The sequence below is a fragment of the Hyla sarda genome, chromosome 6 (assembly GCF_029499605.1).
Source record: "Hyla sarda isolate aHylSar1 chromosome 6, aHylSar1.hap1, whole genome shotgun sequence".
In the NCBI taxonomy this organism is placed as follows: domain Eukaryota; kingdom Metazoa; phylum Chordata; class Amphibia; order Anura; family Hylidae; genus Hyla; species Hyla sarda.
In genome coordinates, this window is record NC_079194.1 from 62253311 (window position 1) to 62267126 (window position 13816).

Below are 13816 nucleotides of genomic sequence, written 5' to 3' on the forward strand. Positions count from 1 at the left end.
TGGTCTCTGCAAGGTGATTATGCTTTATTTTTATTATTTTACATCACTAGAAGGAGAAGGTACAAATAAAAAATCTATTCTGCCTTTGTTTGTGTTTTTTTTGTTGTGTGTTTTTTACTTCCTTCTTCATGCAGTATAAATGACGTACCGTATTTTTCGCCCTATAGGACGCACCGGCATATAAGACGCACCCAATTTTAAAGGGGGAAAATCTAGAAAAAAAAGATTCTGCACCCAACAGTGATCTTCAACCTGCGGACCTCCAGATGTTACAAAACTGCAACTCCCAGCATGCCCGGACAGCCGTTGGCTGTCCGGGCATGCTGGGAGCTGTAGTTTTGCAACATCTGGAGGTCTGCAGGTTGAAGACCACTGGATAGGAGGTAATACTCACGTGTCCCCGCCGCTCCGGACCCGTCACCGCTGCCCTGGATGTCGCTCCATCGCTGTCGCCGCGTCCCCGGGGTGTCCCCAACGCTCCGGACATCTTCTTCCCCGGGATCCACGCTCTCCGTCGCCGTCATCACATTGCCGTCATCACGTCGCTATGCACGTTGCTCCTATTGGATGACGGGACGGCATGCGCGACGACGTGATGACGTCGAAGGAGATCGCAGCCATGCAGGGGATTCCGGCACGGAGCAGACACCGAGGAGGCAGGTAAGGTCCCTCCCGGTGTCCTGTAAGCTGTTCAGGACGCCGCGATTTCACCGCGGCGGTCCCGAACAGCCCGACTTTCGCTTCAGACGTGGCTGTCAGCTTTGATCGCCGCGTCTGAAGGGTTAATACAGGGCATCACCGCGATCGGTGATATCCTGTGTTAGCCACGGGTCCCGGCCGTTGATGGCCGCAGGGACCGACCCGATAGATGTGTATACGCCGTATAAGACTTTTCCCCCCCAGTTTTGGGGAAGAAAAAGTGCGTCTTATACGGCGAAAAATACGGTAACTTCATTTGGTTCAGTACGATTACAGTGCTACAGTTATATAGTTCTTGAAAAAAAAGATCATGACATTTACACCCTAAAAACTATTTTGTTTGTTAAACAAAATCATGTTTATCCACACCAAAAATTAGACCGTATCAAACAAGAAAGAGAATTTTTGCAAATAAAAATATACATTTTATTAAATAACAATCATGATAAAAACATATATAAAACACATATAGTGGTACAACAAAATACTTGGGCAGAAGAGTGGAGGATAGGGGCAACCCCAAACGCATTTTCGCAATGTGGCTTCGTCAGGGGGCCACATTGTGAAAACGCGTTTGGGGTAGGTGGTAAGAGGCATTGCTCTCTAGGGTGCATGATTTTCCGCACCTTTGTTGTTTTCTTTCCCCCTTTGAGGTCTCTTCAGTACTGCCTAGGATTTATGTGGTCATTACCCTGTCATTAGTCCTATGTTACAGTATCTGTGTAGATATCTGCGGAATACCCGCTGCTAGTTTATGCAATATATATTACTTTCTATACACTTAGGCTTATGTGGGATTTCATGTCTATGTACAGATGGCCCCTTGTTTTTTCACTCTATATGAGAGCATAACGTAAGTGTATGCCACTATCCTCCACTCTTCTGCCCAAGTATTTTGTTGTACCACTATATGTGTTTTATATATGTTTTTATCATGATTGTTATTGAATAAAATTTTTATTTTTCTTCGCAAAAATTCTCTTTCTTGTTTGATATGGTCTAATTTTTGGTGTGGATCATTTTTGGTGACCACTTTGTTTCAGATCGCCATTTAATCGTTTATGGTAATCAAATTAATGTTTATGTGTCGCCATATTCAGAAAGCCATACATTTTTTATTACCGATGGAGCTCTGTGGGGGCTTTTTTCCAGGATGAGTTGACCTCTGTTCTGGTACCACTTTTGGGTACATTTAGATTTTTAGAACATTTTTAGGAAGACAGGATTAAAGGGGCACTGTCAGATTCAAAAACTTTGATACGTTTTACATCTTGGCAAAACATAAACTTTTCTAATATACTTCATGAACATTTTTTAGCTCCTTTTATTAGAAATGATGGCTTATTGATGGCTTATAAAAAAAAAAAAAAAAGATCACTAGGGGTCCCCATACCATCCAGAACATAATCCTGTCTAGCTGCAGCATCATCTTGTCCCAGCTAAAGCACAGGCTAGAACAAAGTCCAGGAAGCGAGGATGGGACTAGCGCTCCTTTGTGCTCACTCCTGTCCTGTCTATCCTGTCTGAAAACAGAGAGGAGGGGGTTACAGAGCATTCTGCAGTGGTTTGCTGAAGAGACCCAGCACAGCAGACTCAGGAAGGAAGTGTATACATGGTGAGTGAAGACTGGCTCAGTGCTTTCCTTGGACACACCCCTTCCTGAGCAGTGGCTGTCAGAATGAGTAAGCAGCAAAACAGAGGGATTTGGGAGCCAAACACAAAATCTAGACACATAAAAAAGACATGTAAAACATCTGCATGACCTAGTGAGCAACATATATAGAAGCATTCATTTTTTTTCCTGTGATGTGACTATTACGCTTTTACAGAAATGGGTCATTTTGGCAAATTATTAGTTATTAATATTATATATATATATATATATATATATATATACCGTATATATATATATATATATATATTGTCACGGTGCCGGCTGGCAGGTAGTGGACCCTCTGTGCCAGAGAGGGATTGGCGTGGACCGTGCTAGTGGACCGGTTCTAAGCCACTACTGGTTTTCACCAGAGCCCGCCGCAAAGCGGGATGGTCTTGCTGCGGCGGTAGTGACCAGGTCGTATCCACTAGCAACGGCTCACCTCTCTGGCTGCTGAAGATAGGCGCGGTACAAGGGAGTAGGCAGAAGCAAGGTCGGACGTAGCAGAAGGTCGGGGCAGGCAGCAAGGATCGTAGTCAGGGGCAACGGCAGAAGGTCTGGAAACACAGGCAAGGAACACACAAGGAACGCTTTCACTGGCACTAAGGCAACAAGATCCGGCAAGGGAGTGCAAGGGAAGTGAGGTAATATAGGGAAGTGCACAGGTGAAAACCCTAATTGGAACCACTGCGCCAATCAGCGGCGCAGTGGCCCTTTAAATCGCAGAGACCCGGCGCGCGCGCGCCCTAGGGAGCGGGGCCGCGCGCGCCGGGACAGAACAGACGGGGAGCGAGTCAGGTAGGGGAGCCGGGGTGCGCATCGCGAGCGGGCGCTACCCGCATCGCGAATCGCATCCCGGCTGGCAGCAGGATCGCAGCGCCCCGGGTCAGAGGACGTGACCGGAGCGCTGCAGCGGAGGGAGTGAAGCGAGCGCTCCGGAGAGGAGCGGGGACCCGGAGCGCTCGGCGTAACAGTACCCCCCCCCTTGGGTCTCCCCCTCTTCTTGGAGCCTGAGAACCTGAGGAGCAGACTTTTGTCAAGGATGTTGTCCTCAGGTTCCCAGGATCTCTCTTCAGGACCACAACCCTCCCAGTCTACTAAAAAAAAATTTTTCCCTCTGACCTTTTTGGCAGCCAAAATTTCCTTGACCGAGAAGACGTCCGAGGAGCCGGAAACAGGAGTGGGAGGAACAGATTTGGGAGAAAAACGGTTGAGGATGAGTGGTTTGAGAAGAGAGACGTGAAAGGCATTAGGGATACGAAGAGAAGGAGGAAGAAGAAGTTTATAAGAGACAGGATTAATTTGACACAAAATTTTGAAAGGACCAAGATAGCGTGGTCCCAACTTGTAGCTAGGGACACGGAAGCGGACATATTTAGCGGAGAGCCATACCTTGTCTCCAGGGGAAAAAACGGGGGGAGCTCTTCTTTTCTTATCCGCGAACCTCTTCATGCGTGAAGAAGCCTGTAAGAGAGAATTTTGGGTCTCTCTCCATATAATGGAAAGGTCACGAGAAATTTCATCCACAGCGGGCAGACCAGAGGGCAAGGGGGTAGGGAGGGGGGGAAGAGGGTGACGGCCGTACACCACGAAAAATGGGGATTTGGAGGAAGATTCAGAGACCCTGAAGTTATACGAAAATTCGGCCCATGGAAGGAGATCTGCCCAGTCATCCTGGCGGGAGGAAACAAAATGTCGCAAATAATCACCCAGGATCTGGTTAATTCTTTCTACTTGTCCATTGGACTGGGGATGATATGCAGAGGAAAAATTTAATTTAATCTTGAGTTGTTTACAGAGAGCCCTCCAGAATTTAGACACGAATTGGACCCCTCTATCCGAGACAATCTGCGTAGGCAACCCGTGAAGACGAAAAATGTGTACAAAAAATTGTTTAGCCAACTGAGGCGCAGAAGGAAGACCAGGAAGAGGGATGAAATGTGCCATTTTGGAGAATCGATCAACGACCACCCAAATAACGGTGTTGCCACGGGAAGGGGGTAAATCAGTAATAAAATCCATACCAATCAGAGACCAAGGCTGTTCGGGGACAGGCAGAGGATGAAGAAAACCAGCGGGCTTCTGGCGAGGAGTCTTATCCCGGGCACAGATAGTGCAGGCTCGCACAAAGTCCCCAACATCCGTCTCCAGAGTCGGCCACCAATAGAAGCGGGAGATGAGTTGCACAGATTTCTTGATGCCCGCATGACCTGCGAGATGGGAGGAGTGACCCCATTTGAGGATTCCGAGGCGTTGGCGTGGAGAAACAAAGGTCTTTCCTGGAGGAGTCTGCCTGATGGAGGCAGGAGAAGTGGAGATCAGGCAGTCAGGTGGAATGATGTGTTGCGGAGGGAGATCAACTTCTGAGGCATCCGAGGAACGAGAGAGAGCATCGGCCCTAATGTTCTTATCGGCAGGACGAAAGTGAATCTCAAAATTAAATCGGGCAAAGAACAGAGACCACCGGGCCTGGCGAGGATTCAGCCGTTGGGCCGACTGGAGGTAGGAGAGGTTCTTGTGGTCGGTGTAGATAATAACAGGAAATCTTGATCCCTCCAGCAGATGCCTCCATTCCTCAAGTGCTAATTTAATGGCTAGAAGCTCTCGATCCCCGATGGAGTAGTTCCTCTCCGCTGGAGAGAAGGTCCTAGAGAAAAAACCACAAGTGACAGCATGCCCGGAAGGATTTTTTTGTAGAAGAACAGCTCCAGCTCCTACTGAGGAGGCATCAACCTCCAATAGGAAGGGTTTGGAAGGGTCAGGTCTGGAGAGCACGGGAGCCGAAGAAAAGGCAGACTTGAGTCGTTTAAAGGAGTCTTCTGCTTGAGGAGGCCAGGACTTGGGATCAGCATTTTTCTTGGTTAAAGCCACGATAGGAGCCACAATGGTAGAAAAATGTGGAATAAATTGCCTGTAATAATTGGCGAACCCCAAAAAGCGTTGGATAGCACGGAGTCCGGAGGGGCGTGGCCAATTTAAGACGGCAGAGAGTTTGTCTGGATCCATCTGTAGTCCCTGGCCAGAGACCAAATATCCTAGAAAAGGAAGAGATTGGCATTCAAACAGACATTTCTCAATTTTGGCATAGAGTTGGTTGTCACGAAGTCTCTGAAGAACCATACGGACATGCTGGCGGTGTTCTTCTAGATTGGCAGAAAAAATTAGGATATCGTCCAGATATACCACAACACAGGAGTATAACAGATCACGAAAAATTTCATTGACAAAGTCTTGGAAGACGGCAGGGGCATTGCACAGTCCAAAGGGCATGACCAGATACTCAAAGTGTCCATCTCTGGTGTTAAATGCCGTTTTCCACTCGTCCCCCTCTCTGATGCGGATGAGGTTATAGGCGCCTCTTAAGTCCAATTTAGTGAAGATGTGGGCACCTTGGAGGCGATCAAAGAGTTCAGAGATGAGGGGTAAGGGGTAGCGGTTCTTAACCGTGATTTTATTAAGACCGCGGTAGTCAATGCAAGGACGTAGGGAGCCATCTTTTTTGGACACAAAGAAAAATCCGGCTCCGGCAGGAGAGGAGGATTTACGGATAAAGCCCTTTTTTAGATTCTCCTGGACGTATTCGGACATGGCAAGAGTCTCTGGGGCAGAGAGAGGATAAATTCTGCCCCGGGGTGGAGTAGTACCCGGGAGGAGGTCGATAGGGCAATCATAAGGCCTGTGAGGAGGTAGAGTCTCAGCTTGTTTTTTGCAGAAAACATCCGCGAAGTCCATATAGGCCTTAGGGAGACCGGTTACTGGAGGAACCACAGAGTTACGGCAAGGGTTACTGGGAACCGGTTTTAGACAGTTCTTGGAACAAGAGGACCCCCAACTCTTGATCTCCCCAGTGGACCAATCCAGGGTTGGGGAATGAAGTTGAAGCCAGGGAAGTCCAAGGAGAATCTCCGAGGTGCAATTGGGGAGGACCAAAAGTTCAATCCTCTCATGATGAGATCCGATGCTCATAAGAAGGGGCTCCGTGCGGAAACGTATGGTACAGTCCAATCTTTCATTATTTACACAATTGATGTAGAGGGGTCTGGCGAGACTGGTAACTGGGATGTTGAACCTGTTGACGAGAGAGGCCAAAATAAAATTTCCTGCAGATCCAGAGTCCAAGAAGGCCACTGTAGAGAAGGAGAAGGCAGAGGCAGACATCCGCACAGGCACAGTAAGACGTGGAGAAGCAGAGTAGACATCAAGGACTGTCTCACCTTTGTGCGGAGTCAGCGTACGTCTTTCCAGGCGGGGAGGACGGATAGGACAATCCCTCAGGAAGTGTTCGGTACTAGCACAGTACAGGCAGAGGTTCTCCATACGGCGTCGTGTCCTCTCTTGAGGTGTCAGGCGAGACCGGTCGACCTGCATAGCCTCCACGGCGGGAGGCACAGGAACAGATTGCAGGGGACCAGAGGAGAGAGGAGCCGAGGAGACGAAACGCCTCGTGCGAACAGAGTCCATATCTTGGCGGAGTTCCTGACGCCTTTCAGAAAAACGCATGTCAATGCGAGTGGCTAGGTGAATAAGTTCATGTAGATTAGCAGGAATTTCTCGTGCGGCCAGAACATCTTTAATGTTGCTGGATAGGCCTTTTTTGAAGGTCGCGCAGAGGGCCTCATTATTCCAGGACAATTCTGAAGCAAGTGTACGGAATTGTACGGCATACTCGCCAACGGAAGAATTACCCTGGACCAGGTTCAACAGGGCAGTCTCAGCAGAAGAGGCTCGGGCAGGTTCCTCAAAGACACTTCGGATTTCCGAGAAGAAGGAGTGTACAGAGGCAGTGACGGGGTCATTGCGGTCCCAGAGCGGTGTGGCCCATGACAGGGCTTTTCCGGACAGAAGACTGACTACGAAAGCCACCTTAGACCTTTCAGTGGGAAACAGGTCCGACATCATCTCCAGATGCAGGGAACATTGGGAAAGAAAGCCACGGCAAAACTTAGAGTCCCCATCAAATTTATCCGGCAAGGATAAGCGTATCCCAGGAGCGGCCACTCGCTGCGGAGGAGGTGCAGGAGCTGGCGGAGGAGATGACTGCTGAAGCTGTGGTAGCAACTGTTGTAGCATAACGGTCAGTTGAGACAGCTGTTGGCCTTGTTGCGCTATCTGTTGTGACTGCTGGGCGACCACCGTGGTGAGGTCAGCGACAACTGGCAGAGGAACTTCAGCGGGATCCAAGGCCGGATCTACTGTCACGGTGCCGGCTGGCAGGTAGTGGACCCTCTGTGCCAGAGAGGGATTGGCGTGGACCGTGCTAGTGGACCGGTTCTAAGCCACTACTGGTTTTCACCAGAGCCCGCTGCAAAGCGGGATGGTCTTGCTGCGGCGGTAGTGACCAGGTCGTATCCACTAGCAACGGCTCACCTCTCTGGCTGCTGAAGATAGGCGCGGTACAAGGGAGTAGGCAGAAGCAAGGTCGGACGTAGCAGAAGGTCGGGGCAGGCAGCAAGGATCGTAGTCAGGGGCAACGGCAGAAGGTCTGGAAACACAGGCAAGGAACACACAAGGAACGCTTTCACTGGCACTAAGGCAACAAGATCCGGCAAGGGAGTGCAAGGGAAGTGAGGTAATATAGGGAAGTGCACAGGTGAAAACCCTAATTGGAACCACTGCGCCAATCAGCGGCGCAGTGGCCCTTTAAATCGCAGAGACCCGGCGCGCGCGCGCCCTAGGGAGCGGGGCCGCGCGCGCCGGGACAGAACAGACGGGGAGCGAGTCAGGTAGGGGAGCCGGGGTGCGCATCGCGAGCGGGCGCTACCCGCATCGCGAATCGCATCCCGGCTGGCAGCAGGATCGCAGCGCCCCGGGTCAGAGGACGTGACCGGAGCGCTGCAGCGGAGGGAGTGAAGCGAGCGCTCCGGAGAGGAGCGGGGACCCGGAGCGCTCGGCGTAACATATATATATATATATTTTTTTTATTTTTTTTTTTTTACAGTGTTCACCATGAAGTATAATTGACATTTTAATTTTTCAACTGGCCAAAAATCAAGTACAGTATTTTATAGAATCTGCAGAATGTGGTAAAGGGAAAAAAAAAAGAGTCTACAACTTAAATAGACAGGGGATCTAACCAGAGCCTGTGGGTATTATGACTGACCGGTCTGCCCGGGTGTCGGCCTTGCTCCAGTAAATATAGATTAGCACTGTATTAACAGTCAGATACAGGTTAATAATCCAGCACCACCTCTTTAGCTGGAAATCCTCTCCCCCTTCTTAAGTTCATCTGTCTCTTTTCTGCCCTTTTATTTATTCATTAGTCTGCTTACCGTCACATTATCTGCCTGTCACCAAAACGGTCACATTACTGCTACCTGCTGCTAATCCGAGGGGGTCCATCTGTTATTGGAGGCATCAATAAGCGGTATGGCATGGGCTGGAGGGGGGGGGGGTTGGGGGGGAAGAAAGGTGGGTGGGGGAGGTATTATTTGTACTGTATTGTTATAATGATGGCTAAGGTAATGCTAAGATATGAGAGTATCGGATGGTAAGAGAAAGACTGCAGGCCAGGGTTACTGGGGGAAAACCGGTGAAAACTTAAAAACTGAAGGAAAAACTTTAGAACTGGAGACTAGATATACTGTAGATATATCTTCTGAATAGTCAGTGCAGTATGCATCAAGTAGTATTGATTCTAGGTTTATGTCATATACATAGTAATTGGTCCGTCTTATATGTGACGCTCCTGCCTATGTAGGCACCATACAGTACGTCTCATTTTGTTTAGTTGAGGGTAACCATTGCCTATGTAGTCGATACTTATATAAACTGACTTCAGTAAATATAGCTAAGTGACAAGTATGACCTTAGTGCCGGGTTTTCCAACCAGCGTGCCTCCAGCTGTTGCAAAACTACAACTCCCAGTATGCCCGGACAGCCGAAGGCTGTCCGGGCATGCTGGGAGTTGTAGTTTTGCAACAACTGGAGTCACATTGGTATGGAAACATTGGCTTAGTGTATACCTGTATACATACGTGTTATTGGTAACTGTAGTTTGATAGTATATATCCAGTTTGATGGTAGTAATCATATCAGTATAGCATGCGTCGCACCAATGCAATCATGTGACATCGTGTGCGCAAGAGTCCCCAATGTTGGGTTTGCAATTGCATTTGTGCACCATTTTTATACCTAAAATTTTCTCATGTCTGATCAAAACAGTATAAACCCAGATCAATTAAGAATATGACTTTGTGTACCAAGTTTTGACAAGCTGGCATACCCCTTTAAAGCATTTCACTTTAAAGGGGTATTCAACTGCTTTAAAGTTAAAGGTGCACTCCGGAGGAGAAAAAAAAACAATTTTTCAATTCAACTGGTGCCAGAAAATTATACAGATTTGTAAATTTAAAATCTTAACCCTTCCAGTACTTAGCAGCTGCTGTATGCTCCCAAGGAACTTGTGTGGTTCTTTTCAGTCTGACCACAGTGCTCTCTGCTGACACCTCTGTCCATGTCAGGAACTGTCTAGAGCAGGAGCAAATCCTCATAGCAAATCTCTCCTGCTCTGGACAGTTCCTGACATGGACAGAGGTGACAGCAGAGAGCACTGTGGTCAGACAGAAAAGAACTACACAACATCCTCTGGAGCATACGGCAGCTGATAAGTACTGGAAGGATTAAGATTTTTACAAATCTGTTAAACTTTCTGGCACCAGTTGATTTGGAAGCATTTTCCCTCCTGAGTACCCCTTTAATGCTTTCCAGTTATTTTATAACAGAATAGGCAAGATTAGATTACTGTTATGATAGTACTGACTGCATATGAATAAAATAAAGGTTCATATATGGTTCACATATCTATAACACCTTAGTTTGGAATTTTTTATTTTTATCATTTTCTTGCCAAATCTCTCTAATACAATATATTATTTTTATGTTCTTGCTCTGGATCAATGATTTCCAAACTTTTTACCATAGAAAAGCGCCTGAATAATGTTTTCATCCCCAGGGAACTCTATGTACCTTCCTCTTATATGATTGGTGTATGTTAGGACTTTGTATTCGGTCCAACATTTGGTGCCGGCTTTGCCAACCGGGATGCCAAGCATCTTTGGGCAGGCAGAAATCAATTTGCCATCTCTATGTTCTGTAAAAGTGACAGGTCCTGCTTATGTTTCTGGAGGAACCGATAACAAGGTTCCCGTCATGTCCTTTATCAGAATATACTCTCATATAAGATTTATCATTTGGCCACCATAATTGAATGAGTGCGGTCTGGCCTTTGGACGCTACCATGTTGTTCTAGTTTTGATCCTGTATGTATTCATCAAAATGGTGTGAAATAAAAAGTAACCCCAATCAGATATAAGGAAGTTCCCCACTATAATCTTTGATCGCCTGTCCATGGATGTCTATGTGAGCCCATCTGAACGTGTCACATTAGTGTACCTGTCATATAACAGATCAAAATAATGCTTCTATATGTTCCTCACTAGGTCAGGCAGATGCTTTATGTCTTTTTATGTGTCTAGCTTCTGTATGTGGTTCACAAATCGCTCTGTTCTGCTGTTCACACATTCTGACATCCACTGCTCAGAAAGGGACGTGTCTGAGGCACTTACCATGCATTCACTTCCTCCCTGAGTCTGCTGTGCTGGGTCTCTTCATCCAGGCTGATCTGTAAACCCCTCCGCTCTGTTTTCATGCTGCAGTCTGATAGACAGGACAGGAGTGAGCACAGAGGAGTGCTAGTCCCAACCTCATTTCCTGTACTTTGTCCTAGCCTGTGCCTCAGCTGGGACAAAGATGATGCTGCAGCTGGACAGGATTATGTTCTGGATGGTATGGGGACCCCTAGTGGTGTTTAAAAAAAAAATATATATATATATATATATATATTTTTTTTTTTTTCATAAGCCATGATTTGTATAAAAAAGGAGATACATTTTTTTTTTTTTTTAAAGGTTAATGTTTTGCCAAGATGTACAACCTTTAAAATGTTTTTGATTCTGACAGTGCCCATTAAGGATTATTTGCCATGAACAACACAGAATAGGGGATAAGTGTAGGGGATAAGGGTTTGATTGCTGGAGGCTCCATTGCTGAGACCACCACTAATCAGAAAAAACAGGGGTCCTGTGTCTCCATGTTTGAATAAAGCCCCAGTCAGGCATGTGCACTGCTGCTCCATTCAACTCTATGGGACTGACTAAGGACGCCATTCTTGTGAACAGTGGGGCCCCCCAGACACTTTTCACTATCCTGCAGAATTATTTGGCAGCCCAGAAAATACCTGCCTGAAATACATTAAGCAGATGTATTATACAAGACATATAGGGGACATGTTAAAAAAACAGTGTACGGTAATTTATGTTACAATAATTTTAATCTCACCATTTTTTCCCTGAGCTTACATGTGTTGCTTTGAAATATGTGAGGTTTTGGTTTCACAACACTTTTTTCCCATTTTACTACAAAATGTAAATTTTTTTACAGCAAATTTAAAATCCAGAAAAATTCAGGCAGAAAAATGCAAATTAAAAATAACAAAATTGTGAGATAGAAGATTCATCTGAAACAATATAATTCAAATCCAGTAATGATGGGAGTGAGATCACACCTACAAAAAACTAAAGTAAAATTCTTTACTTACTGAAAAGATATACTTGTTGAGGAGGTTGGTAAAATATTTGCTAGTTTTCACACGTTGCATTTTATTTGTGGTACCATTGTGGTACTGTCACATTTTTATGTGGATATTTCGAAACTGCAGTAAGAATTGTGCAAATTTACTGCAAATATGCAAATCATGGTTAAACGTGCCATTTGTCAGAGATTTCGGTTATTTGCCATAAAAAAAAGTGATAAAAACCCGTGTTGTATAGTTAAAGTAGTATTTTGCACTGTCACGTTTAAAGGGGTACTCCACTGGAAAAAATTTTCTTTAAATCAACTGGTGCCAGAAAGTTAAACAGATTTGTAAATTACTTCTATTAAAAAAATCTTAATCCTTCCAGTATTTATCAGCTGCTGTTTACTCCACAGGAAGTTTTTTCTTTTTTGAATTTCCTTTCTGTCTGACCACAGTGCTCTCTGCTGACACCTCTGTCCATTTTAGGAACTGTCCAGAGCAGGAACAAATCCCCATAGAAAACCTCTCCTGCTCTGGACAGTTCCTGATTTTGGAGAGAGGTGTCAGAAGAGAGCACTGTGGTCAGACAGAAAGGAAATCCAAAAAAGAAAAAAAACTTCCTGTGGAGTAAATAGCAGCTGATAATCCTTCCAGTATTTAAGATTTTTTTAACAGAAGTAATTTACAAATCTGTTTAACTTTCTGGCACCAGTTGATAACAAAAATAAATAAATAAAAAAAAAAAAAATAAATTCCAGCGGAGTACCCCTTTAAAAATGCAATATATAACATTGAAAAAAATAAAATAAAATGTTTTTACATCTTCACACCATTGCAAAGGTAGTATAACCTTTGCACCTGAATTTTCATGTAAACACAAGTATGAGACTTTGAAAATGTCCTGTTTTTTTTTTTTTTTTAGAAAAACCCCTTTGAAAATGTAATGTGATTTTTAATGCACTTTTTGCAAATTTTCAAGCCAAATATTTGTCGCTATGCTTGGTAAAAAGTGGCACAAAAAAATCACACTTAGTTTTAAATATGCCCTATATCAGTGGTCTCCAACCTGCGGACCTCCAGATGTTGCAAAACTACAACTCCCAGCATGCCCGGACAGCCAACGGCTGTCCGGGCATGCTGGGAGTTGTAGTTTTGCAACATCTGGAGGTCCGCAGGTTGAAGACCACTGCCCTATATAGTTCATAGACCTTAAAATTAGCTGTAATAAAACATGAGCCCCGTTGTATCTCCTTGTATACAGGGCTCTGCAGATCTCTCTGAGCTCCACGCTCTGTATTTTGATGTACTCGCTTCTTCAGACACCAACCCCTTGTGCATTGTATCACCTGAATGTGAACTGTACACCTGGGAGGAGAACAAGAATACAGAGGACAGGTGAGTACTAGCGATGCAAGCGTCTTAGTGAGGCCATTGTCACCGAAGTCAGAAGCTCCTCTTATTATTTATGCATCAGGACATTATTCCTGTATCATTTCCACTCCGGTCTGGTATGTTGATCCTTGCTAAAAACATTATGTAGGCCTGTGGCACATAGACCCTTATTTACTATTGGAGTTCCATATAAATTGTGGTAAATAAAAAGTATGGGCAAATGCATTTCATTATTTTTGTTAAAACTTTGTTTTATTGGTTTTTCACAAATTTGATGTCAAAAAATGGTAACAAACAAAACCTACAATGATGTTGTAAACAACTTAAAGATAAACGTGGGTATCGCTCTATTTGCTAAATACAGGAAGAGATCACTTGAAAAAATTAGAGCTGAGCGAACTTACAGTAAATTCGATTCGTCACGAACTTCTCGGCTCGGCAGTTGATGACTTTTCCTGCATAAATTAGTTCAGCTTTCAGGTGCTCCGGTGGGCTGG

The 13816-nt window shown here is 45.4% G+C and overlaps 1 protein-coding gene across 4 annotated transcripts in view; it reads left to right on the top strand.

Moving 5' to 3' along the window:
- TRIOBP (TRIO and F-actin binding protein) overlaps positions 1-13816 on the top strand; it is a 117773-nt gene that overhangs the window by 4902 nt on the left and 99055 nt on the right. For 3 of the 4 annotated variants that reach the window (XM_056523914.1, XM_056523916.1, XM_056523912.1), the window contains one exon: positions 13189-13322. The exons of the other annotated variant lie outside the window; for it this stretch is intronic. In XM_056523914.1, the coding sequence (XP_056379889.1) occupies positions 13189-13322 (134 nt within the window). The remainder of the gene's footprint in view (positions 1-13188; positions 13323-13816) is intronic. 4 annotated transcript variants of the gene reach the window in all.